The sequence below is a fragment of the Lonchura striata genome, chromosome 17, assembly GCF_050655825.1.
Source record: "Lonchura striata isolate lonStrDom1 chromosome 17, ASM5065582v1, whole genome shotgun sequence".
Lineage (NCBI taxonomy): Eukaryota > Metazoa > Chordata > Aves > Passeriformes > Estrildidae > Lonchura > Lonchura striata.
In genome coordinates, this window is record NC_140719.1 from 2186439 (window position 1) to 2212584 (window position 26146).

The 26146-nt window shown below is 48.4% G+C and overlaps 1 protein-coding gene across 4 annotated transcripts; it reads left to right on the forward strand.

The window, feature by feature from the left end:
* Window positions 1–183: 183 nt before the first annotated feature.
* FKBP15 (FKBP prolyl isomerase family member 15) lies at window positions 184–25927 on the forward strand. Of its 4 annotated transcripts, none has more exons than XM_085593740.1 (30): window positions 184–292; window positions 1401–1510; window positions 1812–1896; window positions 2446–2515; window positions 3950–4024; window positions 5074–5172; window positions 5558–5707; window positions 6411–6479; window positions 7401–7544; window positions 7964–8109; window positions 9106–9154; window positions 9849–9968; window positions 10195–10288; window positions 10971–11074; window positions 11704–11797; window positions 12534–12643; window positions 13540–13650; window positions 14284–14378; window positions 14975–15077; window positions 16758–16790; window positions 18300–18471; window positions 19281–19417; window positions 19785–19940; window positions 20334–20486; window positions 20807–20899; window positions 21302–21412; window positions 22194–22301; window positions 22479–23218; window positions 23602–23692; window positions 24348–25927. In XM_085593740.1, the coding sequence occupies exons 1-30, from the start codon at window positions 240–242 to the stop codon at window positions 24420–24422; spliced, it is 3750 nt and encodes a 1249-aa protein (XP_085449866.1). In that variant the 5' UTR covers window positions 184–239; the 3' UTR covers window positions 24423–25927. The 4 variants fall into 4 exon arrangements, with proteins under 4 accessions (XP_085449866.1, XP_085449868.1, XP_085449867.1 ...); XM_085593742.1 differs by having other exon boundaries at window positions 3955–4024; XM_085593741.1 differs by lacking the exon at window positions 16758–16790.
* Window positions 25928–26146: the final 219 nt, after the last annotated feature.

Here is a 26146-nt window from a genome sequence, read left to right on the forward strand (position 1 = left end):
CCGGCAGCCCCGTCTCGCCCTCCGCCGTGCCCGACAAGCCCCGCCCCTTTGACGTGTCCATGCAGCTCCGCCCGTCACGTCAAGCCCCGCCCCTCGGTGCCGCTAAGCCACGCCTCCACCCGCACCCCCGCCCCGAAGCCCCGCCCCCGTGACGTCCCGCCCAGGCCCCGCCCCCGCGCCGGCGCCGCCGGGCCGTGAAGCGCCGCCGCCGCCCGTGCCCGCCCCGGCGGCCGCCGGCCATGTTCGCGGCGGCGGAGGAGGACGACGCCGATTTCCTGTCCCCGGCCAGCGGGTGAGCGCCGGGGGCGCGGCGGGAGCCGCTCCTCGCCGCCGGGTGGGCGCGGCGGCCCGGGCAGGCCGCGGGGCCGTGACCCGGTGAAGGCCCGCGGCCCCGGTGAGGGGCGGGCAGGCCGCCCCTGCCCAGCCGGGGCTGCCTCTGTGCCGGGGGTGCGGCCGGGCCGTGCCCCGCTCCGTCCCGCTGCGGGAGCGCCGTACTCGCAGCCCAGAAGGGTCCGGCTGGCGGCGCGGCTCGGAGCGGCCCCGCTGTGCCCGGGGCGGCGGGTTCGAGACCCGGCCTGGGGGCTCCGCTTTGCTCGGGGACCCCTCCCCTGGGAGCCTCCGGGGTCGCCAGGGCGGAGAGCTCGGTGTTTGCGCTTGAATGAGGCGTGGGGGAAGCGGTTTGGGGCCGCTCTCCGCCGCTGGCTCCTCCCGGGCTACCCGCGCGGTTCCGCCGGGATCCAGGGTTTTGTATCGCTGACTTGCTGCCGCTCCAGCAGTTCCACTCCCCGCCCCCCTCCAGGAGCTTTCCTTATAAACTAATCGTCTCTCTTTATAGAAAGTTCAGTTGTGTTTCAGAGGAGATTCATTGGCAGTGGTGGCATCCTTTGTTTGAATTATTCCCTTGCCCCGTGATATCAGGAATAGGTTGAGCATAACTGGCCTTGAAGCTGTGAAATTTCAAACAATGTATCCTGAAGGAATAACCTCCAGCATTAAACCCTCTGCCCTTCGCTGGGAGAGTGTCTCCCATTTTAAAAGTTAAGGAGAATGTGTTGCCTGGACATTTAAAGACAAAAGACTCCAGGACCTGAATGGTGGTTTCTCTGTCAAATATTATTTTGGGTATTGTAAGACTCAACTATTTCATATCAAGCTACTTCTAGTCATTGCTTCAAAGTAACTTCTTTTTTTGTGTAGTTTCAGTTCTTACACCTTCAGTCGATTTTTGAGGAAATGAAACACAATTGTGTCACTTTCCCAACCTCTTCATCTACAAATTCTGCCTATTCAAAATTAAATGGTTAATTAGCATAAAGCACCTTAACCTGCAGCCCTTTGTTTACTTCCAAAGTATAATGCCCATGTTAAATAAGGCTAAATGGTTTTATTTCCCTCTCTAGAGCCAGATTAGCCTCTCTCTTTGGCCTGGATCAAACAGTCTCAAGCCAGGGAAATGAATTCTTCCAGTTCACTGCACCAAAGCAGCCCAAGAAGGGTCAGACAGCAGCTGGTGAGTAACTGGGCTTGAGTATGGGGAACACACTCAGCAGCACATGTGTGTGGGGAGAACAGAGGCCCTGGTGAAGAGCATGAGAGCAAATAATTTCCTGAGCTTTCCTCAGGGATCTTTTCCTCCAGTGCCCTCCTACACCTGGATTTTCAGCTGCCCTTGGGTGACTTTGGAACACAAGTCTTTGTTTCTTTGTAATTTCCTACTGGAGTTGTTTTTCCCTGGGGGAAGGAAGGTGTTGTGGTGGTGCCAGCAGCCAGTCCTGTGCCTCTGACAGCTGTCCCTGTCTCTGTCCCCACAGGCCAGCCCCAGAAGGCTCCAGTGGCCCCGGCAGCCTCAGGAGCCCCCTCGGTGCTGGTGGCCACCGCGGTGCTCGCGTATCGATAGTGAGTGACTTCTGCTGCAGTCTGTCCCTCATCCCACAGGGGAGATATCCCTGGATAAATGGGAAGAGACAGTTGTTTTCAGACATATCTGCATGGTGGGAATGCTGCAAGGCAATGGCAGTTCTGCTCAAGAAAACTTCAGTTGCTGAGCTGCAGCTCTGGGTGAAGAGGTTCTGAGATAAAGAGTGAGCTGTGGGTTTGCCTGTGGCTGGGAGCTGTGTCCTGGCTGCTGGGCTGAGATGTGCAATGCTTCAGGAGGCTCTGTCAGATCCTTGTGGTTCATTCACTTGAGAATTGAGGCATGAGCAGAGTGAGAGAGAGCACTATAACTGTTTGGTGCTGCCATGATGGAAAAACACTTCTGCCCTGGATCTGTGAGGGCAGTTTTTAACTCACTGCACAGTGTGTGCTCTTGCCTGTGGGCGAGCAGGAATGTCTCTAAGCTAAGCAAGACTGCCTGACATTTCATACTTGAGGAAAGGGATCTGAACTCTAAAGAATTCTGAGTTAGGGATAGTTGTACAGCTGAATGTCTCCCTTATCTTTCAGTACAAATGGGCAGTACTTGAAGCAAGGCAAGTATGGAGCAGCTGTAGTGGGGAACCATGCCACCAAAGAGGTGAGAGACACTTCCTTCCCTAACTCTGCCATGCTGAGGGCTCACTGCTATGAGATGGTGTTTTTGTGAGCTCTCCAGGTGTTTTGCTTTTGATGTTGTTCTCCTGCTGCCTTTCTGCCTTCTGGGTTTTCTTGGGGCTCAGCCACCCACCTTGGTGATATCTCTTTTTCCTGCAGTCTGTGAGTTTGTAAAATCCCTTACAACTTGTGCCTAAAATAGTTTGCAGTGTTTCTGGAAGTCATTCTGGTATTTATTCCAAATGTCTTTGACAACTGGATCATGTATTTGTGCACAAGGAAATGGATACAAAGGAAAATTCTGTCCAGCAGTACAGAGATGCTTTGCTTAAGTTTTATTCTTTTGGTATAAAAAACATCTTTCCTTCCCAAGTGTTTGGAAGAACAAAGAGCTGAGGTGCCCAGTAAAGTGGTGTGTTTGAAAGTTGATTTTAAAACTCTCACCCATCCCTGGTGTTGGTATTTGTGATGTTTCATATCCCCCAAGTCCTCGTTCATGTCTCACTAAGGTGCTTCTGCTTTGGCAAGAACAAAATAAATCTTAGTTTGGTAACTAAATTCCTGAGTCAGTGATATGGGAAGTGTTGAGCTCTGTTGTTCTGGGGGAGCTGGGGAGGACAGGCAGTGCAGGAGGAAGCTGAACCAGCTTTCTTCAGGCTGTCTGTGTGATATCACATCTGGCTGGGGGCAGTCAGTGGGTCACTCCCCATTCACCACTGAGCTGTGTCCAGTGCAGGTGCACAAAGGAAATCACATTTTCATAATAGATTATGTTTAGTAGAGCCAAATATGTCAATAAATCTCATATCTGTGCTGTTTAGTACTTTGAAAATTCCATCCAACTCAGTGTGTTGTGTCAATAGGTTGATGCAAAGATAAAAAACCTCTTTAGGGAAAATGTCTTTTCCAAAAGGGTGATCAGGGCCTGGCACAGCTGCCCTGGGCAGTGGTGGAGTCCCCATTGCTGGAGGGGTTTAAAAGCCATGTGGCTGTGCCACTTGGGGACATGGGTCAGTGGTGACCTTGGCAGTGCTGGGGGAGTGATTTTGGATGTCTCTTCCAACCTAAATGCCTCTGTGATGGTTTGATGCCATGTGTGGTGACTTCTGTATCTGGAAGGGTTAGTGCACCATCTTTTTCCACTCTAACTGTGAAAAATGTGGAATTAATTAAAGCATGTTGTTTATTTTAAAACACTGAGTTTCACTTGCGTGGTTGCTGCAGCTAAGTAAAACCCTTGAGAATAAACCAGTTTTAATAAGTGTCAGAAAACTGTGTTAAGTATTTTTGCTGTGGTATATTTGACAAATAAATACTGAGCCTTAGGCTCTGCATGTGACAAAGCACCTTACAATTGAAGACATTTTGAGCTCCTGTTTGTGTTCTTTTTCCTTGTCTAATTCCTTGTGGAATCCAGTACAGGATCCTCCTTTACATCAGCCAGCAGCAACAGATCACCTCTGCAAGGATCCACCCTGGCTTTGTGCTCACGGTGAGACTCTGGCTTGGAAAAGCCTTTTTTGATCACAGCAAACACAAGGTTGGCTCTAAAATTCTTCCTTAAGCCTTGGTTTATAACCTTTGAGATCAAACATCTGAGTGACAGAGCTGGAGGTGTCCCAGTGTGACTGTTCTCCTCCTCATGTATTGCACAAGAGGCTGTGACAGCTCCCTTTGGCAGGGCACCTCCTCAGGAGATTTCCAAACCAAGGCTCCTGTAGCAGGTAAATTATTACCTGTGCTCACAGAAGTGTTTGGGGTTTGCAGTCCTGTAATGGATAAAACCAGCAAAATTCCTCTTGCTGGGAATTCCTACTTAAGTGTCTGAGAGAATATAACTGAGTAAGCAGAAGGAAATGGCAGCAAGGAAATATTTTGTCTCAGAAAATTTACACTCAGCATTTTCCTGCTGTTGAGAACAATCTGGAGCATTGTGAACTCTAAAATGGAATCACTCAGGAAGTTGATTTCTGCCAGTTTTACAGAAAATTGACATGTTTGTTTACTGTTCTTAGCTTGTCATCAGATGGCATCAAATTTCTTGGTATGCAAGACAGAAATTTCACTCCAAAACAATGAAATTTCTGTCCCAGCTTAGAGGTTGCTTTTTCAAGCACATTCTTGAAAAATTAATGGGTTTTGTAGTCACTTCTGATGACATGGGCTTAGAAGTGAAGAAGAAGTGATTTCTCCAACTGATTCTGGAAACCTAAATACAATAAACTATGAAATATAAATTACTTTCACTTAAAAATTCTCGGTATATGTTAAAGAACCAAGCTTCAAGGAAGCTTCTGAAAGGTTTCACCTTCCTGTGTGAACTGCAGCATGTAGGAATAACTTAATATTTGCTCACATATTTGAGTTATAATTATTCTTCCATGATAGTGAACACCTAAATAAAAGCTAATTGTGAACTTGGGCAGTGGAACAGCAGGGTTCTTCCTGCTTAATTTCAGTAGCTCTTATTTTAACCTTCTTCTGGATGTGGGTTTTTAGTTCCTTTAATGTCTAAGATAGAACTGATTTCCTCTCCCACAGGTTCAGCCCAACAATTACAGCACGTTCTATGATGATCAGAGGCAAAACTGGTCCATCATGTTTGAGTCGGAGAAGGCAGCAGTGGATTTCAGTAAGCAGGTAACTGCTCCCCTCTGGGCCAGGCAGATGGCTGGTTTACAGCAGAGGCAAATCAAGTTTTATTTTCACTGGAGTTCAGCTTTGAGTGGCTGCATAACTGTGATGGAGACACATCTGAGAGGAGCCTGCCCTGAGTTGTGTTCATTAAAACAAATCTCTTTGGGGCAGGGAGCCTGTTACTTCTCAAGATTCCCAAGTACTGCATATCAGTGGTTCTGTGGAGCAGAGGGTGTTTAATCAGCAGCATTCAGCACAAGGAGATGTGGAATGCCCTGGGAGTGCATTTCTAGTGTGGGCTTGATCAGTACAGCAAGGAATGCATCAGATTCATGAGTGGGACTTGTCCATGAAAATCCAGAGACACTGCCAAGCTTTTCCTCTGCAGGTGTGCATTGCCAAATGCAACAGCTCTCCAGCACTGGACTCTGTCCTCTGCCAGGATCTCCTCCTGGGAGAAGGGCAGGGGGTGGAAGGAGGAGACTCCCTGGAGGTTGCCTATACGGGATGGCTGTTCCAGAACCACGGGCTTGGACAGGTAAAGACACTTCTGCCACCTCCTCATGCTGGGTAGGACAGTCCCTGCCAGGAACCTGCACATCCAGCATAGTACTGGTGTTGATTTAACGGTGTACTTTGGGCATTTGTGGCACTGTAAGTGGGGTCATGTGTATTGCCTATAGAATATCAAGGGATTCTCACATATTGCAAAAAAAATCCTCATTGAAAGGATTGTTGAGCATTGGTACAGGCTGCCCAGGGCAGCAGTGGAGTCCCATCCCTAAAAGTGTTCAAAAACCATCTGGATGTGGTGCTTGAGACATGGTTTGGTGGTGAGCAGGGCACTGCTGGGGGAATGATTAGACTTGGTAATCTTAGAGGGCTTTTCCAACCTTAATGTTTCTATTATTCTGTTATGTTCAGGGGGAGGTGATTGAAATGCTTTTAAACTTCTTTGAGCACTTGCACACATGAATATTTAATGTTGTGTTTGGCTTGACTCAGCCCTGTCTAAAGCAGGTCTGAAGTCTTGATTCTCCACTTATTCACTTCATAAAATTGTATTTCAGGAAATGGACTAAAGCTCTGTCTAATGGCTGAAAATTAATTTTGGTAGTAGTGAGATGGGAAATAGCACTTAACCAGAGGCTCTAGGAGTTTATGGAACATATCAAGCAGCATTCAGAATCTTGAAGCAGTTGAGAAATCAATGTATTTTGTGTTCTTGTTCAACTCTCCAGGTGTTTGACTCTAATGTTAACAAAGACAAGCTGCTGCGGCTGAAGCTGGGGTCTGGAAAGGTCATCAAGGTACAACTCCTGGCACTTTCATTACAATAATTCAAGTCTCAGAGCTTTGAATTACTGCAGATCTTGTTCAGGAATCATACATGCTATTTCTGTTTCATTTATTAGCAAGCGCTCTGTGACAGTGACTCACTCAGGCTTTGCACAATAGAGCCCAGTCTCCTTCTCAACATCAGTGTTAGACAGGAGCTCTCCTCCTTGGTAACAAAGGAAACTTCCTGTTTTCAGGAGCTGGGGTTTTATTGTCTTTGTTTCTCTGGAAGTCACTTAATCCATTCCCTATTCTTGGGGAACCTTATTTCTAAAGGAAACAATTTTTAATCCAGGTGTTGTGGTACTCCCTTAAGTTATCCCATAAAATCAGGGTTTGAGTCAGAGATGCTTTTGTCTGTGTCACTTCCATGACCTGAGTAATTAATATATGACCTGTATAATTCATATATGACCTGTTACAAGTTGTCTTTTATTGAAGATGTGCTATTTGTCTACTTTGTTTTATCCTGGATCTTGTTAATTTTGCCTGGCTGTTAGAGCCCTCTTGTTCAGTGCTGGCATCCCTTAGGCAGTTTGCATTGCTCTGACTTCATGTTCCTCATTACAACTATATTCTTTGGTTGCTTTGTAAATCTAACCAGAGCAATTCAGCTCACTTTGGAGTCCAGTTCTTCCCCAGAATGCTGAGTGAGCTTGCCACTGTGTGGTGGAGCTGCATCTTTATTCTTCACTTAACACTAGAACTTACAACTGGCTGTCAGGATTTGTGGCAAGACAAAGGTTTAGTGCTACACATTGAAAATAAAGAGGATTTTGCAAGAATCTCTTTATATGTGTTTTGGAACCTTTGCCTGAAGTTTTCTTAATTGGGGTAAATAATGTCACTGATCCAAATGTTGCTTTCTCTTCTGTTGCCTGTGCAAACCAAAGGGCTGGGAAGAAGGAATGCTGGGCATGAAGAAAGGAGGACGAAGGTTCCTCATCATTCCTCCAGCCTGGGCCTATGGGGCTCAGGGCGTGGCTGCTCGGGTCCCTCCAGACTCCACGCTGGCCTTTGAGGTGGAGGTCAGGCGGGTGAGTGTCTCCTGCCAAATGTTTGGTTTCCATCTCTTTTGTGACTGCAAGGGGGGAACCTGCTGTTTGTGTGAGAACTCCAGCTCAGAAACTGTTAGAAACCTCAGCAAGATGTGTATCTTTAATTCAAACAAACAGACCCAAAACAAAACCCTAAACCCAGAAAATCCCTCAAGGCTATTTGTCTGTTGTAACTGTCTTGGGATCTTTTAGCTGTCTTATTTGTGAGTCACTTGGGAAAACAATACTGTGGGAGGAATGAAAGGATGTAAAGACTCAGCAGCTCCAGCTCTGAATCAATTGGCTGCTTTTCCTTGAAGTGCAGGAGCTTCATGGGCAGTGGCATCACAAATAAATTGATGAAAAAAATTATAGGAACCCAGAAAAACCTCTCTTTTTTTTACTTCATGCTTTTTAAGGTGAAGCTGGCAAAGGAGTGCTCTGGTTCAGATGGGCTGAGTGTCAGTTCAAGGGATTCCCCTGCACCTTCTCCAGTTCCCAGCTCAGATGGCTTCTCCTCAGACTCTGGTTTAGTGCCTCCCTCCACCATCCCTCCAAAGCCTGGGTAAGAGGCAGCATGGCCTGAACAGCTTTGTGTCAATGCTGGTGATGCCCATCAGCACAGAGCTGCACTGACAGCTCATTTGGCAAATATAGGGCATCTGTGCCAGTTGAGTGCCCTCCATGTGGCAGAGCAGTGCTTGCTAACAGGACTTGCTGGAATTTTCTGTTTGAATGCTGACTTCCTGATTAAAGCAGCTGGAATGGACTCCAGTGAAGGCAGTCATTCCAGCATTCCTGAGATCCAGTGGGATTGAGCTGTGTGGGTGCTGCTCTAACAGCTGTCTCATCTCAGCTGGCATCGTTGTCATCAGTTTGGACCTTCTCAGTCTCCACAACTCCCTGAGAAGAGGGTGTAGCCAGGTGGGGTTGGGTTCTTTTCCCAGATAACAAGTGAGTGGGGAGAGGAAATTACCTAAGTTACTCCGGGAGAGGTTTATGCTGGGTATTAGGAAAACCTTCACTGATAGAATGGTCAAGCATTGGCACAGGCTGCCCAGGGTGGAGTTACCATCCCTAGAGGTGTTCAAAGAATGCAGATGTGGCACTTGGAGATGGGGTTTAGTGCTGAACATGCTGGGGCTGGGTTAGTGGTTGGTGACTCAACCTTAGATGTATTTTCCAACCTTAACAATTCTATGTTCTGTTCCTTAAATTAAATGTGTGTCACCCTTTTTAGGGAGTCCAAGTAAGTGCTGCTCTTGTTGCCATAAGTAATTTATTGGTCACGGTTAAAATTATTTATACCAGAATGTGGTTGCTAAAGCAATCAACAAAATTACCTTTCCATAATCCACAGTTCCAATGGGCTGCAGTGGTGTCCTGAAGATATCTACAGATAACACTGCAAAGAATGTTCAGAAGTGTAGACTAAAAGAAATGCTCATGATGTGAGAAAACAGCTTTCCTAGGGAGAGGTGTATTTAACAGCATTTGTAGCTGCAGGATGTTGGCTCCTGAACTGCTCCTGGCTAATCTCCACTCCTGTTTGGCTTTGCAGGGAGCCAGCTGTTCGGGCCAAGTCCAACTCCATCAGTGAGCAGCTCGCAGTAAGTGCTGCCTTTTCCAAATTTGAAGCCTGAGTAGAGAAGTTTGTTTTCACTTTAAGCATTGTGTACTGCTAAAGATAAAGTGAGCATTATGTAAGACACTGGAATGTTCACCTTACAGCAGCTTAGGGTCTAGGTTTTGAAGGAATTAGTGGCTGGGCTTGATAATTAATGGTTGGACTCCACGACCTTAAAGGTCCTTTCCAACCTTAATGATTCTGTGATTACCAGGACCTGAGGAATCCAAGCCCCAGTTTCTACTCTTAAAAACAAAGTGACTTTGACCATGTGGATGTTCACAAGGCTGATTGTCTTTTGAGATAAATGGACAAATTTAAAATAGGTAAGAAAGGAATTGGGACATTCAGGATGAGTTTATAGAGCTGCATGAGAAGACTTTGTGCCTCCAGACAGAAACAGCTGCTAAGCAGCCTCCTGAGCTCACACGTTTTCTTGTTGGTGTTTTGTGCAGGGATTGATTTTCCTCTGTCATCCTAGCACTGTCATCCTAGAAAGAGAATATATAAAACAAACCAGACTAACAATCCTGGTGCTACCTTGTGTGCTTGAAGAGGAGATTTTCATACAGTCATTGAAAAATTGAGTCAAAATTCAGTCTGATATTTAGAAATGTTTGTAATAACGCAAAAGCCTGGGCTGAGACAAAGGGAGAATAATTAAATGTTTCTTTTAGAACCCAGATGTGGCAAAGGCAAAGCTGATTTCTCGGATGGCCAAAATGGGACAGCCCATGCTGCCTTTCCTTGCTGGGACAGCAGGGAGCCAGCTGGACTCCAGTGACTCAGAAATAGAGGTACCAGTCACAGCAGGGTGACTCTCCACTGCTTTTCCTACACTGGGGGTTGCTTGAAGTGGGATCTGTAGCAGTGGCTCTGCCCTTGTCCAGGGAAATCTGCTCTGTTTCTGTGACAGAAAGGTTCCACTTGGGTTCCTGGGGCAACACCTTGTCTCAAGTGACCTTGGGCTCAGGCTGTTGCTTGTTCTTTGGTGTTTCTTGTAACATGCAGAAATGTTTTTAGGATCCCAATACTCTGAGAGGGACAACACAGCCAGTGGCTTTGACCAGACCCTCCCAGCCAGCTCAGGCAGTGCTGCCCACAGTGTCCACACAAGGTAATGTGCTGGGGAGCTGCTGCACTCCCATTCCACTCCAGGAGGGCTATGGGAACAGAGCATTCCTTCCAGGAGCTGAAATAGGAGCTGAAAGCTTCTGATAAGGCTTGCTGATCCATGAGCCACTTGTCCATGAGCACAGGATAGTCCTTGAAGTGTTTCTTCATTGTGGAAGAGCAGCCGCCATGCCTGAGCTGTCCTGTCACTGGGCACTGAGATTTGTAGACCATGGGATTTGTAAATGGAATGTTACAAATCCTTTCCCAGTGAACATTACTTTTAGGAATGATGGAAACCCAAGTGATGGGCAGCATGGGGCTGACAGCTCTGCAGGGCTGGATGTGACTTCCCATGATGGAATAGTCACATCAGCTGCTGGTCAGAGCAGCCTTCAGAGTCAGAGTCACACCTTGTGTCAGTGAACTTCAGAGCATCTGTTTGAATGAAAAGAGGTTGTTTAAATGGAGCTAGAAGTGGCATTTCTCTGAAAGGTTACTCTTTTATTGACCTATTATCACTTGCTTGACTGGATTTAATTTTTACAAGGTTGCAGACAGGCTTTTGTCTGTTTAGTGGTTTGGTTGTTGGTGTTGGTTTTTTTTTTTTTCCCCATTTAACGCTAAGTGAATTAAATTCTTTTGAGCTGCTTTATAGCATGCTGACTTAATTTTTTCCTTTTCAGTACCTCAAGCATCTGGTGTTGCACCTTCAGTATCTTCTGCTGCTTTAATTCCTGCAACGATCCAGCCCCATTCAGCTCTGCCTGGAGGAGCACAGGGCTTTCAGGTACCAAATTGAAATCAAGGAGAATATTGGCACTTCTGTCCTTTCTCCTGAGTCTTCTCCATTGCTGGGAGCAAGGACTTTAAGGGTGAGAGTTCCAGACTGTTTCCTGTGACTCTTTGGCATTTTCAGGTTTTTATCATATGCCTCTTAAAATTTATTGAGAAAGGGCTAATTTTCTGTTTATGATGGGTTCTTAAACTAAGGATGAACCAGGCTTTAATACCTGGTTTTGTAGTGGATACAACAAAAACTTCCAAGTTCCTCAGCAAAGAGCAGTAAAGTCGCAATCAAGTTGTGTTATGCTTTCTGAGCCCTTTTTAGGAAATAAGCTTGTGTTCAAATTAACATAACTTCAGAGGGAGCTGTTCACATGCTGAGTTTTGACTCTCACAAATGTAGGGTGACACAGTTTTGTTTAAATTTCAGTGAAGGTGGGAACTAACCCTCAAAAGAAAAGTATTGCTTCCCTTTCACAATAAGTGTTGTGTATTTTGACTCTCCAACTCTTTAATTCTTTGATTTTTTTCTTTGAAACATCATCCTTGCTCTTGGGTTTCAAAAACTATGAAACTGTCAGGACACGGAGAAATAACAAAACGCATTCTAACCTATTGAACTTGTCCTGCAAGGCATATCCAGGAGTGGCATTTGCTTACCCCCAAACTGCTGCATCTGCCTCTCAACTCCAGCCTGTGGGTCAGATGTATCCTGCTCCTTACCAAGGTATGTTTTAAAAGGTACCTGCTTCTCAGAGGGCTGCAACACATGCAGTAAACAGTTGGTGATGGTGATTTATAGCTGTGGTAGCACTGTGCTGTTTCACAGATGCTTATTTTTTAATACCAAATAGGGGCAAACACTTCCCAATAAACACCCATCTCTTTCTTACCTTGAAGAGCTTTGTGCAGTGTGAAAGGGGCTGGAATTTCTGTGTCTTTCTAAGACTGGGTATTACTAGAGGAATTTGGTAGATGGTGCTTCCATCTACCAAATGTTTTAATTAAACTACCAACCAGGGAAAGAATTGAACAGTAAAAGGCAAAACCTAGGAAGGACCAAATGCATTTAAAGAACCATTAAGTTATCCCAGTTTGTGAAGTCTTGAGTGCAGCTGAGCCTTTCTTGGAGCCTGTTTTCTCAGTGCAGTTTCAGAAGCTGACCCTCACTGTGGTTTGGTTGTGCCTGTGCTTTGATTGTCCCTCTGCTGCTCTGGTGTCTGGGGGATTTGCTCTTGATGAGCTGAGCTGTCATGTGGCTCAAGAATTTCCTCTACTCAGACCTGCCTGTTGAGGTTATTTGGGAAATACCTCCATTATTCACTTTCCAAATACCATGTCCTTTTCATTTCTGGGCAAAGAGTGGCTTTGCTGGTGGCAGGCTTCATGCTACCCAACTTTTGCTGTGTCTCTGTGCAGGTGTTTCCCCTTGTCACTATAAATCTCTCTCCTTTCCCTTCAAGCCCCTGGAGATGTCACTTCCTTTTTGATGACAGAAGCTCGGCAGCACAACACTGAAATCCGACTGGCTGTGAGCAAAGTCGTGGATAAAATGGATCACCTGGCTGCCAAGGTAGGGATGAAATGGATCACCTGGCTGCCAAGGTATGGATAAAATGGATCACCTGGCTGCCAAGGTAGGGATGAAATGGATCACCTGGCTGCCAAGGTATGGATAAAATGGATCACCTGGCTGCCAAGGTAGGGATGAAATGGATCACCTGGCTGCCAAGGTATGGATAAAATGGATCACCTGGCTGCCAAGGTAGGGATGAAATGGATCACCTGGCTGCCAGGGTATGGATAAAATGGATCACCTGGCTGCCAAGGTAGGGATGAAATGGATCACCTGGCTGCCAGGGTATGGATAAAATGGATCACCTGGCTGCCAAGGTATGGATAAAATGGATCACCTGGCTGCCAAGGTAGGGATGAAATGGATCACCTGGCTGCCAAGGTAGGGATGAAATGGATCACCTGGCTGCCAGGGTATGGATAAAATGGATCACCTGGCTGCCAAGGTAGGGATGAAATGGATCACCTGGCTGCCAAGGTATGGATAAAATGGATCACCTGGCTGCCAAGGTAGGGATGAAATGGATCACCTGGCTGCCAAGGTATGGCCTGCTCAGGACACTTCTCTCTCCAGGTGTGCTGAGAGCAGTTGGCTTTATTTAAATGCCTGCATTAAGTGATGCAGTAAACGAGTAAAATTCCAATATTATCACACCTTCAAGTGGCAGCAGTTCAGCTGCTGTGTAAAAACAAAGCTTAGGCTTGGGGAAAGGTGCTGTCTTACTGTCATTGTTTTGAGGATTCCCTACCCTCTAGGAGATGTCACACTTGATTCACTGCCTATTCACTGTAGCTGAGCAGAAAGAACAGTGAAATGCCTCTTTGCACACGTCTGACTCTTACCTCCACCCATAAATTCATTTCAAACGGCTTAAGAATGATTTCTCCCTGCAGGTGGAGGAGCTGAAGAAGCAAAGCACTGCTAACAGTTCCCTGCTGCCTGGCATCTCCTCTGTCACTATGGAAGCTTCCATGATCATGAGCAACATCCAGCGCATCATCCAGGTGAGCATGGCCAGCCTGGTTTCACTTTCATTAGGAGCTGGGGCTCCCAGTGTTACCCTCAATGAGGGCAAATGTCCAGTCACCCATGGCTTCTGGTTTTGTGTGGTCAGAACGAGGATGAGACTTACAATGATTTCCATCCCTCTTTCCCCCTCCTAAAATCTCTTCTCAGCATTTTGTGGTTTGGGTATTTTTTGACTCAGAGTTGTGGGTATTTAATGGGCTTTGACAAAAGGTTCATGTGGGAGGAGTTCAGCTTCTCAAAGCATTATGGATTTAACCTTACCCAGTCTCCAGCAGAACAGTTTCACAGCTGAAGTACCCCATTGTAGAAACCACCTGCTTCTGCTATTCACCATTTAATTTTATGCTTTGAAATCTTTCTAAGCAGCAACCTTAAAAACTTGGGGTTTGTGGGTAAAAAAGTCAACTAGACACAATATTTTCTAGAGTGTGATTTGGCAGCTGCTGTCCTGTGCCAGGATTCTGCTAAATGTGGCAGGTGCCGTCCTGAGCTGCTCCCACAGAAGGGATGAGCATCACCACTGTCCTGCCCCTAACAAACCCAAAGGTTTAGGAACTGCTGCAAGGAAGTCTGAGTAAGCTGAATATTCATGCTGAGCTGTGCTTTAGGAGAATGAGAGACTGAAGCAGGAGATATTTGAGAAGAGCAGTCGGATTGAGGAGCAGAATGAGAAGATCAGTGAGTTGATTGAACGCAACCAGAGGTAAGGGGTGGGAGCCTCATTGCATTTCCAGACTCTCCAGCTTACACTTGGGCATAACTGAGGGGTGTTTGTTAGGAGACAGCCATATTCTGATATTTTGATTTTTTTTTTTCCAAGGTACTTAAAGTGTAGGATTCCTCCCACCCTTTCTCCGAAGGGCTTATCCCCAAAACTCTGATTTACAGTAAGCATGAATGTGTAAAAGGGGAACAAAATCCCTCATGCTGTCTTTGAGCACATTTGCCCTGCTTCTGGGAGTTTCTTTATTTGTGCTGGCTTTTTAGTGAGGTGAAGAAATTGTCGGGGACGTGGTGCCCTTTGTGAAGTTCAGCTGCTACCAAGTTACCAAAACCCTTGGAGCATGAGGCGTTTTCAGAGAGGTGAAGCACTGATCCCAGCTGATAAAATCTCTGCTGTGCCAGGCACAGCCCTCCCACCCCTCTGAGATCAGCACAGCACATGCTGTGAAATTGTCTGGGACTTGGCATGAGTTCAACAGAGAGCTCCTGTGCTTTGGAATATCACCTTTTCTGTCTGAGCCCCTGCCTCCCAGCCCTGTGTTTCCAGGAATGCCCACGGAGTCTCCCTGTTCACAGGTATGTGGAGCAGAGTAACCTGCTGATGGAGCAGAGGAACCACTCCCTGCAGACAACAAATGAGAACACACAGGCAAGAGTGTTGCATGCAGAGCAGGAGAAGGTAACAGTGGCAAGAACAAAGCCAGGGTTGTTGCATTAAAACGAGCTGAAGCCTTGTTAGTCAAGGCAGTTTTCTTAGAAGGCAACTGCAGTTCTGAACTTTGTTTTGAGGAAAAAAAATGGATGTTTTGATGGCTTTCATGTCCAAAGCATCACAGAGAATATAACCATTCCATGCTGTCGTAACTTTAATATTGTTATCTTGTAGAAAGTGTCTGATTTATTAACTGTGTAGGCATGTGACCAGTGTATTGAGGAATTGTGTATCATAGGGCTTTTGAGTTGGAAATACTTCAGTTATTTAGTTGTACTGATAGTTCCAGAAGAGTTTTTTTCCTTTTCTATAACTGACATAGAGTGAATATAGATACAAGGAAAAATATTTCCTGCTGGAGTTTCTTCATTGCACTTTTGTGCTTTTTTAATGCTAATCAGAAGCTGTTTGTTTTTCCCAGTAACACGTTGTGCTTTTATGACAGGAACTGTTGGGAAATAGCTTTTAAACCAGTGAAATGCATTTATGCATGGCGGTATATCCTGAACCATTCCTGTAGGCCAGCCTAGCCCAGGAGTGCTGCTCTGGCTCTGCCACTGCATGGTGCCTGCTCTGCTGTCTCAAGCACTGGCTTCTTAAACTACACCAAGTCCAGTCTTGCTCTGTGCTGCCCTGCTGAGCTGTCTCTCTCCAGTTCAAACGTGACAAATGCTTCCTCTGTGTGAGACCCACATCTTGGTGCACCTAAAGCTGACCAGAACTGCAACTTTCCAAAGTGTGGTAAAGAGCAGAGCAGGGAAGGGCTGGTGGTGCTGAGAGCAGGCAGGGAATGGGGTCGCTTTTCCACCCCTAACCCAGGCTGCACACCCACAATATGTAGGAATGTGAGAGATTCTAAGCAGGAATAAGTTGGACTGAAATAATAAATTAAATTCCTTTCTCAGCGAGGACAGCATCCTGATGATACAGTAAAACTTGGAGAGGAAGCATATTTTAGAAGTATAAGATCCTCAGGAGTCTTTTGGGCCTCATCTTCAGCAGGACCCCACTGACTAAGAGATGTCACAGCCCAGGGATGATGTTACATGAACAGGCTTCAGGCCAGACCAGGAAAGCTCTGCCTTGCACTGGGAGACTTCCCCTGCTTCTGTGGGAGTATTGATGTAAATATGAAGGCTGGTATTTCTTCCTCTTCCCTTTATCTAACCCAGCTTGCCCTGGGACTGCAGTCACTGAATCCCCAGGGAAGAGGATTGATTGGAAGCTGTTTTATCCATTGTTTACAAACAGATTTGCTCACCATTTATTTGGTTGTACCCAGGATCGCTGAGGTGTTGGTTACTCACTGCTTTTGGGCTGTGGATCTTTGGCCCTGACATAGCAAGTCACAGTTTTAGGTGAAGGCTTAGTAATTCCCCCCCTCCCCAGTGCAGTCACAGCCAGGACTGCTCCCAGCTCTGGTGTGTGACATACCCTAAGGATACCTTTAGTATCTTTCCTTTTACATCAGGCTTCACTCCCTTTTTCTGTCAGAGCTTTTACAGTCCTTGGAGTAATTTAAAGGCTTCTCTGGCATGCCTTAGGCTCCTGTTATGAAGCATTTTGCTTTTCTGCTGATGAATGCCTCTGCCTTTTAAGTTGTGTTCTTAACCCTTCCTGTTTCCTGTCACTGCTTTCTCTTCCCAGCACATGCTGCCAGTGGATCGGGGCTGGGACCAGGTGAGGCAGTGTCTGCTGACTGTGTAGGTGGTAGATGGTTGTGCCCTAGGAAGTGCCAGCCCAGCTTCCTCTTGAACTGGAAACAGATTGGCATGAAAAGAATTGTCTCAGAGCTTGAATGAGCACAGATCCCTCACTGGAAAAGGGCTTTAGAACTGGCACTGTCTCCCCACTGGCCCTCCCTCTTTCTTGGGGAGCCCTTTCCATGAATTCTCTCACATTGCTGCTTGTTCCACTCCCCATGGGAGAAAAGGATCACTGGCAGAGCAGGTACAGGTCACCCAGGATTGCCTGAAAGCTGCAGGCTGGAGCTGAGCTGGGGACATGAAGCATCCTTTGTAGAAACTTCTGTTTAGTAACACTTCCTGCCATAGGATCTCCTATTTTTCTTTTCTTTATTTGCCACTAAAGACAGAGGCCAGGGTTAAAATAACCTTTAGTTGTCTTTAGCTGTGCCATGGGATTTTGTTTTAGCATGCCAGGAGTCAGTGTAGCAGTGGAACATTTATGCAAGCACAGGAGGAAAGCAGATCTGGTTCTGGCCACTCTCTGAAATGCTGCTTCCTCTTTAAAATGAGTGGTGTGGTATTCCAGCCCTCCAGGTCAGCACATCCTCATCATCACCACAGCTGGAACAATTTTGATCATATCTCTTCTGTGCCAGAGGGAGTTGGTCCTCGTGTCGAGGGAATTTTCTTAGGGGGATAAAGCAGAGAGAAAATCCAGTTCTCCTGACCTTATGTTTTTTAAGAATGTGAAAAATCTGTTGGGAATCTTGAAATAGGCAGAGGTGTGGAAGCTGTTGAGGGACTCCCTGTGCAAATTCCGTCTTGCAGAGCATCCTCTGAAGTTTGTGTCACTCAACAAGATTGGGAATGGGACTTTGTGTCTGTCTTGATGCCTTGAGCCCCTGCTAACGTTGTTTATGAGTTGTCTAACAAGCTGTGCTAGTGCCTGGTTTAGGGTGAATCACTGATTGTCAGCAATCCTAAATTTAAACAGGTCCCCAAATGACTGAGAGCTGTGCTGGGAAATGCCAGCCTTGCCCAGGGGCAGCCGAGGTGACCTCGTGCTGTGTGCTCTGGGGACAAGGTGCTCTCCTGGCTGGGACCAGCCTGTGTTTAACTGGCTCTTCAGTGATTTGTAAGCTTATGGAAGACAATTAGATGTTGGAGCCCAGGCTTTTTACTCAAATAGATGTTTTCATAGCCTTAAAACTGAGCAGAGCCACCAAGCACTGGTACCAGGCTTAAACATACTTAACCTTTCCAGGAAAACTCACTGGGTTGAACTGATGATGAAGTTGTTGGTGGCCTCGTGCAGCTTTCTAGTCAGTCTGGACAAAACTGGCGTGGCAAAAAAGTCACTGTTGCCTCCTCAATCTGGAGATGTCTTCCCTGATAAGGCATCCAACCCTTTTCCAGCTCTTCCTGAGAGAACACTTCTGCTGCTTCCTCACACATCCCTTTTTGTCCCCCCTCCCTTTTTCCTGCTCCGTTTGTGCTCCAGGCCAAAGTTGCAGAGGAGCTGGCAGCTGCCACTGCCCAGGTTTCCCAGCTGCAGCTGGAGCTCACTGCCCACCAGAAGAAGGAGATGGACCTGAGGAAGCAGCTCTCCTGTGCTGTGCAGGATGCAGAGAGACAGGAGGCACAGCTCAACAAGCTGCAGGCACAGGTGGCAGGTGAGAGCTCTTTCATGCCTCTTTTCTTTGATAAGTTGTAGTTTTTTTCCTGTCTTCTGTGGTATCTTCCTGCTTTCCTTAGGACCTGTCACAGGGGATGGAAGAAGGATATGGGTGCACTGAAATATCTGAGGGATGTGCATCCTTGTCACCACTGAAGGCAAAGTGGGATGACTCAAGAAACAGTCATCCTGTGACAGAGATGCCTTTTGTAGAACAATCTCTTGGCTTTTCTGTCCACCCTCGTGTAGAGCAGCCAGAGATGTTCCAGTGAGAGTTGAGATAAACCTGAGGCGTTTGTTCATTCCTTCTGTGCTGTGGCCCCACCCTGAATCCTGGGGTCACTTCTGGGCCCCACATGATGAGAAGGACATTGAGGGGCTGGAGCCCCAGGAGAGGCTGAGGGAGCTGGGAAGGGGCTGGAGAATTCCTGAGGGAGCTGGGAAGGGGCTCAGCCTGGAGCAAAGGGGGATCAGGGGGGACCCTGTGGCTCTGCACAGCTCCTGACAGGAGGGGACAGCCGGGGGGTCGGGCTCTGCTCCAGGAACAGGGACAGGAGAGGGAATGACCTCAGGCTGGGCCAGGGGGAATTTAGGTTGGGTATTAGGAAAAATGTCTTCACAGCAATGGTTGCAAAGCACTGGAACAGGCTGCTCTTGATAAATTCCAGTCCCCACTGCAGGCACAAGCAGAGTAGTTGACTGCACTGTGCAGGAGACTCTGTTCCTCCCCATCAGCCCCCAAAATGTGCTCCCCTGCAATGGCAGTTGCACCCAAACTCACAGGGAAGTGTGGGGGTTTGTTTGCAGAGCTCCAAGAAGCTTCTCAGGACACTCAGAGCAGGTTCAAGGCTGAGAAGCAGAGCCGCAAACAGCTGGATATGAAGATTGCAGCACTGGAGGAAGAGCTGACAGACCTGAGAGTGGAAAAGGAGACTCTGGAAAGGGTATGTCCAGTGCCAGCACACACACTTTCAGTTGCTTACTGAAGGTTAACCCAAAAAGCAAAGGTTCTTGCTTTTAAATATGTAAATTAAGTAAATCTTGACTCATCTGCAGGCTGGTGGATTCTTTGTGCATATGTTAATTTTTTTTAATTGTTTATTATTCATTATTGTTTGTTTAATTTTTTTTTGTATTATTTATTTATTTAATGCCTTACCCAGTAATGTGCCAACCTTTCCTTACCTCTGAGATAACCTCAGCTTGATTTCAAGTGATGAAGTTCCTTGCCCAAACACCCTCTTTCTGCCTGAGGGACAAAAGCTGCTTTGGTGCAGTCTGGCCTATTCTATGTCATGTTCTGTACTGCAGAATCTTGCAGAGAGGAAGAAGAAATCCCTCTCAGAGAGAGCTCAGGCAGAGGAGGAGATGGAGGAAATTCGCAGGTCGCACCAGCAGGAGCTGGACAAGCTCCGGCAGCTCCTGAAGAAGGCCCGGACCTCGACTGACCAGGCAGCAGCAGAGCAGGTGGGGACTCAGAGGAGCTGCTGCTCCATGTCTGGAGGGCTTGTGGCAGCCTCCAGGTAGGAAATAACGTGAAAATGCTCAGGTAGGGGACAAATGAAAGCATTACCTACTTGAATCCATGGGTTAGTGTCAAACTGAGCAAAGAAGAGGCACCAAATTGAGATTCTAGTGGAGAGAAGAATATGGGACCTGTGAGGAGTGAAAGGTTGTTCAGAAATATGCCAAGAGATGTGAAATGTGAGCCAGATCATGTGGCCAGCCTGGGGCTTTGTGGCTGGAGCTGAAGTGAGAGGTGTGGGTATGAGCTGTGGCTGCACTGTCTGTGGGTGTCCAGCTCCTGTGCAAACACAGATGGGGTGTGTGTTCCTGATGGTGTCTCGTGTGCCATGGCAGCTGTCGGTGATCCAGGCAGAGCTGGAGTCCCAGTGTGAGGCCAAGTGTGAGCGTGCCCTGGCCTCAGCCAGGGAGCAGCACGCACGGCAGTGCCAGGAGCTGTGTGAGCAGAGGGACTCCCTGCAGCACCAGGTGGCCCAGCTGGAAGAGAAGGTAAAGAGCTGTTCTTTATTGCTGAAATGGGCACTAAACACCAGCAGGTGTAACCCAACAGTCTTCTCCCACCTGAGGCTTGACTTTCTGCCTGCCTGCCTGTCATGGAGCTTGATCTCAGCCATCTGCAGGTGCAGGTGTTCTGCTGGGTTGGGTTTATTGTGGAGGAGGGAGAGCCAAGGTGCTGATAGTGCTGAACTGCAGCAACAGCTACAACTTCCACTTAGCTGCACTGTCCTGAGTGGCTGTTGGTGAGCAGAGGCTGTTTGGAGTGGGTGACACTGCCAGGGGCTGTACCTGCTCTGCTTCTTGTGTTTCAGCTCACGGCTCTCAAACACTCAAAAAAAACAGAGGAGCAAAAGTTGTCTGAGGCTCAGCAGCGTTTGGAGGAGCTGGAGCCTATCCAAGAGAAGGTAAAGGAATAACACAGCAGCTGGATGGGAACTGGAATGCAGGGAAAACCAGCCTCGGGCTAGTCCAGAATAACAAGGATGAGAGGTCCAGAATATGGTAGGCAAGGGATCATTTCATGTGGTTTCCAGCAAAGCAGAACAAACCCAGCCTTCATCTCACTGAGATCTCAGTGGTGCTGCACCCACCTATTCTTGGTGGCACTTGAGGAGCTGATGACACAATTGTGACTCTCCAAGGCTGGCTTGGGTGTCCTTATTTTGGTGCTGTTGCTTTCAGCCAAGTCTTTTGTGACGTGTTTAAGACTCCACTCGGAGTTAGTGCCTCACTAAAACCCTTGCCAGGTCACCCTGGAGGTGGCTGTGGTGTGAGGAGCAGCTCTGAGGGTGGCTTTCCCTTGGCAGTACTCAGCCCTGCAGGCAGAGGTGGGGGTGCTGAGGGCTCGCTATGAGGAGCAGATCCGAGAGCTGCAGAAGGATCAGGATGGATCTTCCCCTGCAGACTACACTGAGCAAGTGAGTTGGACTCTCCAGTACTTCTCCTTCCTCAGCAAATGGATTTACCTTGAATTATTTCTCTTTGAACTGACATAAGAAGGAAAAAGATAATTTTCTCCACAGAGCACTGTGTTTGTAGTAACAGTTCACAGAGGAAGAAAGGGTGGGATTTTATCCTGGAGTCATGGTCACACAGAATGGTTTGGGTTGGAAGAGACCTTAATGCTCATCAATTCCATCCCCCTGCCATGGCAGGGACACCTTCCACTGTCCCAGGCTGCTCCCAGCCCTGTCCAGCCTGGCCTTGGGCACTGCCAGGGATCCAGGGGCAGCCACAGCTGCTCTGGGCACCCTGTGCCAGGGCTGCCCACCCTCCCAGGGAACAATTCCCAATTTCCAACATCCCATCCATCCCTGTCCTCGGCAGTGGGAGCCATTCCCTGTGTCCTGTCATTCCTTGTAAACAGCCTCGCTCCATCTTCCTGCTGCTCACTTTGTTGTCTGACTTTTATTTCTTGTTAAAGCTCTACATTGAGGCTTAAAAACTAAAATAAGTAAGAAGTGCAAGTCTGCCTTGGCTTTGTGCAGCCTGCCTCAGTTTGGGGGGATAAGTTTGGGTCACATAGAGTGGTCCTGAGTTAAGGTGACCTGATGTGGTGAGAATTTCTGTTTTGGAAAGTGGAAAAATCACCTCTGTGTTTGGATTTATTGTTCCTTCCCTTGGAGAAGTGCCTGATGTTGAGTGCAGTGTTTCACATGCTAATGAATTGTATGTGTTTCCTTTCATGCTGTTTTGCAGGTAAAGAAGATCATGAATGGAGTATTTCAGTCTCTTCGGGGTGAATTTGAGCTGGATGAGATGTACAGTGGCAGGACAGTGCTGGGGGTTGTCATGAACACTATCAAGGTATGACAGTGGTGAGAAAAGAGAGGGAGCCTTGGGCTAAAACCTCAAATCTGTACTGTGAGACTGAAATAACTGAAGGAGAATTTGTTGTGGGTGGCAAAGCAGCCTGGTAGGAGGAGGTGGTGCAGGGATCTGTGATGGGTTGTATTTAGGGTGTGTGTTCTCTCCCTTTTCCAGACTGTGACACTGCAGCTGCTCAACAGGCAGCAGGAGAAGCCAGAGCATGCCAGTGAAAATGAGGAATCTGACACAGGAGCAGCGAGACAGGAGGGATCACCTGGAGCAAAGACTGAGCACAGAGAGCCCCTGCAGCACAGCCCAGCACAGAGCACTGCACCCCCAGCTGATCCTGGGGAAGAAACCAGAGGCTGCCTGCAGCCTGAGCAGCAAGGCCAGGCTGCTCCTCACCCTGCTGGGCCCAGAGCTCCTGAGGAGGAGCAGGAGACACAGAGCACAGAAGAAGAGAAGGTTCAGGAGGAGCATCTCCCTCCTGCAGCTGATTGCAGCCTGGATGCTGAGAAGGGGCCTGTGCTTGCAGGACAGCCTGTTCCTGGGCTGGAGCAGAGGCTGGAGGGTGTTCCCATCGGGCAGGCTGACCCAGAACAGGATCCCTCTGCAGTGTCCTTGCAGGCAGCAGCTGCAGAGCCTTCTGTCCCAGGAGCCAAGGCAGGAGAGGTGGATGAGGCAGCGCTGCCAGCACAGCCAGCTGTGGAGCAGAAGGCAGAGGAGGCTGGGGGAGGTTTAGAGCCTCCTCCCTTAAATGGGGAGGAGGGGAGTGGCACAGAGTCATGGGATGGAGCTGGCTCCGAGCAGGAACGTGCTTCAGTGTCCAGCAGAGCAGAGCCAGGCTCAGCTGTCCTGAGAGAAGCTCCAGGATCACAGGAACTGGGCTCCAGCCCCAGGAACACAGATTCCAGGTGAGGGGTGGTGCTGGGGCTGGGACAGCAGCTGGTCCAGGTGTGTCCCTGCTGCAGGACAGGACCGGCTGGGGCTGCAGCCCCTCATGGTGCTGGCACTGGGTGGTACCAGCCAGGAGCTGGCACAGACCAGGCTGCCCAGGAGGGCACATTCCACTGGGAGCAGCCCCAGAGCAGCATTGTGTCTGCTGGAGGCAGTGGAGACCATTCCCAGGGGAGTGTGCAGTTCCTGGTGCCTGCCTGGTCCCAGAATTGCCCTGAACTGCTGAACAGTACCTGCCACAAAGGTTTCCCTTGGCAAAAAAGCTTTGCCATCTCTCAGAACTTGTAAAAGCAAATCCCATCCTCTGAGAGCCAGCTGCTCATTCTTTATCTCTTTGCAGCCTCTTTGAGGATGACAACTTCTTTGAAACAGCATCTCCTAAACCACTGAAGCCTCAAGTTCCCTCTGAAGAGGAGGATGAGGAGGAAGTGGTATGTATTTGGGTGTTTGATCTGATTGAGGCATGTCTGTAATATCCTCCCTGTGGCAGTGGGGCCCTGGCTGAGCTCAGAGCTCCCCATCCATTCCCTGTGTAAATCAGGAGTGTTTGGGGTCAGTGACTGAGCTGGGAGGGGCTGGCTTCGCTGAGGGAGTAGTGACAGACTCCTGCTGGCATGAAATCAGTGGGAGTTGCCAGGTTAATTGAAGTGTTTTAGTGTTTGCCCCCCCTCCAAACCCTTTTAGGCTGTAAGCAGCTCCTGGAATCACAAAACCACAGAATCCTTAGGGTTGCAAAAGACCTTTAAGATCATCAGCCATCCATGTAGCATCATTCACCATTGAACCATGTCCTCAAGTACCACATCCATCCACTTTTTGAACACTCCAGGGATGGTAACTCCACGCTGCCCTGAGCAGCCTGTGCCAATGCTTTACATTCCTTTCCATCAAGAAATTTTTCCTGCTGTCTAATCTAAACCTAATCTCAACAGCAAACTTCCACATGAGAAATAAAAACTTGGGTAATGAGGCTTCTTGCTCCCAGTTCCTCAAAGCTGGCAGAGATTTCAGAGCAGTTTGCTCAGTGGTTATGAAATGCCAGGAAGCTGCTGGGGCTGACCAGTTTCCCTCTGGTGTGGCTTGCAGAGCATGAAGGGGCGTCCCCCTCCCGCGCCGCTCTTCGGTGACGACGATGACGATGACCTGGACTGGCTGGGATGAAGATGTGGCTGCTGAGCCCTCTCCTCTGGGCATGGCCTCTTCCCGTGCTCTGAGCCCTTGGTACCTTGGGAATGAGCAGGGACTTCCCAGCTCCTGTCCTGCAGCTGGATGGGGGCTGGCAGCAGGGGGCTCTTCCTGCACTCATGGGTGCTCAGCACTGTCACTCTGAGCTGCCAAACACTCTGGGGTTGGGCTGCGTGCAGGAGCCACCCACTGTCCCCCTCCCCTGAGCCCTGGATTCATTAATCTCAAACTTTTTGCAAATAGGAACTTGGTGAAGAGCTTCAGCAGAGCAAGTCTGGCAGGACCCTGCAGTGGCAACACCCTGTTAAAAAATCGGACTAAAATCTCCTTCCCCAGTGATGAACTCCTCGGAATATTTCTCTTAGTGCCCAGGTGGCTCCCAGGGACCCTGCACCCTCTCCCCACCGTGTCTGAGCCATGTGCCACTGGAGGTTCCCCCAGGAGTCCCAGTCAGGTGTTTCTTGTGAGCCCCTGGCTCTGCACAAGCAGCCTGGGCAGCCCTGGGGGCTGAGGTGGTTCAGGTGGGCACTGACTCAGCTGTGGCTGATGCTGCTGGGCCTTGGAGCTCTGGTAAACCTGAGCAGCTGTGCTGGGTGCAAGGAGCCCAATCCCTGCTGTGTGTTGGTCAGACACTCACAGGCAGCTCAGCTCCTCCTGTGCCCAGAGCTGAGGTGGTTTTGCTGGCCTGTGTTTCCCTGTGGGAGCAGCAGCCCAGCTCTGGGATGTGCTGTGTGTTTGGGAAGTCCTTCCCCACAGCCCAGCCCCTCTCTCGTGCCTTTGGCTCTGCTGCTGTTAAAGTGTCACCATCCCAGCACCAGTTAAATGGTACAGAGGGGTGGGACACAAGGCCCAGGCTGGGGTCACCCTGCACTCTGAGGGGACCAGGAGGGGAAAGGAGTGAGGACAGAGCTGGGCAAACAGCCTGGGCTCTCACAGCACTTTTACTCATGGGCACTAACACAACTTCACCCCAGAAGTCTTTAAAACAAATGAACCCCTTTGTAAAATGAAAGGACTTAAACTAATTCTACTAATTCTGTTTAGTTTCTACACCTGCCTTTACAGTCTCTGATTGGAGTTAGATCTGTCCCCCTGGAGGTGATTTCTTGGGAGGAAAACACCCAAAAGGGCACTGGGTGTTGGTGTTGGGGGGTGTGGCTGGTCCCTGTGCCCCACCCTTGCCACAAATTGCCAAATGCAGATGAAACTGGGGCAGAGACCAAAGCCTGTGCCAGCCACCCTAGTGCCATGCAGGGTGACTTGACCTGGGCCTTCCTGGGCATCACTCAGTGCTCAATATGACGGTGTTTGAAACGGGATTTTTGGGGGTGCTGGTGCTGCTCTGAGTGTCAGCGCCCTGGTGTCCCAGGGGCAATCATTGCTCATACTAACAGCTTCCACTTCTTGTTCCCTGTCACAGATAGACACCCTGAGGGATTTGCATTTCACTTCTTGGAAAATAAAGTGCAATTAAACCTGTATTTCTTGCTTGCAATGGCTTTACTTTAGTCTGGTTTCATCTGTCAGCTGAATACTGACTTTGCTCTGACTTAAATTGGGAATAATTTGATCTAGAAGCTTTGCTTGTCTAGTGTTGTTGAAGCCCTCTCCTGGAAAGGGAGACTAGGTCCTTTTGTGCTGTGGCTCCTTGGGCTCTCACACTGGCCTGGGCTGGGGTGAGAAGCTGGAGCACAAAGGAC

Bases quoted from the DNA above. Each gene is read 5' to 3' on its own strand.
- FKBP15 (XM_085593740.1), top strand. From the start codon at position 240: ATGTTCGCGGCGGCGGAGGAGGACGACGCCGATTTCCTGTCCCCGGCC. The intron at 15,078-16,757 runs GTAACAGTGGCA...TTCTCTTCCCAG, and splicing joins TGCATGCAGAGCAGGAGAAG to CACATGCTGCCAGTGGATCG. The intron at 21,413-22,193 runs GTGAGTTGGACT...GCTGTTTTGCAG, and splicing joins CTGCAGACTACACTGAGCAA to GTAAAGAAGATCATGAATGG.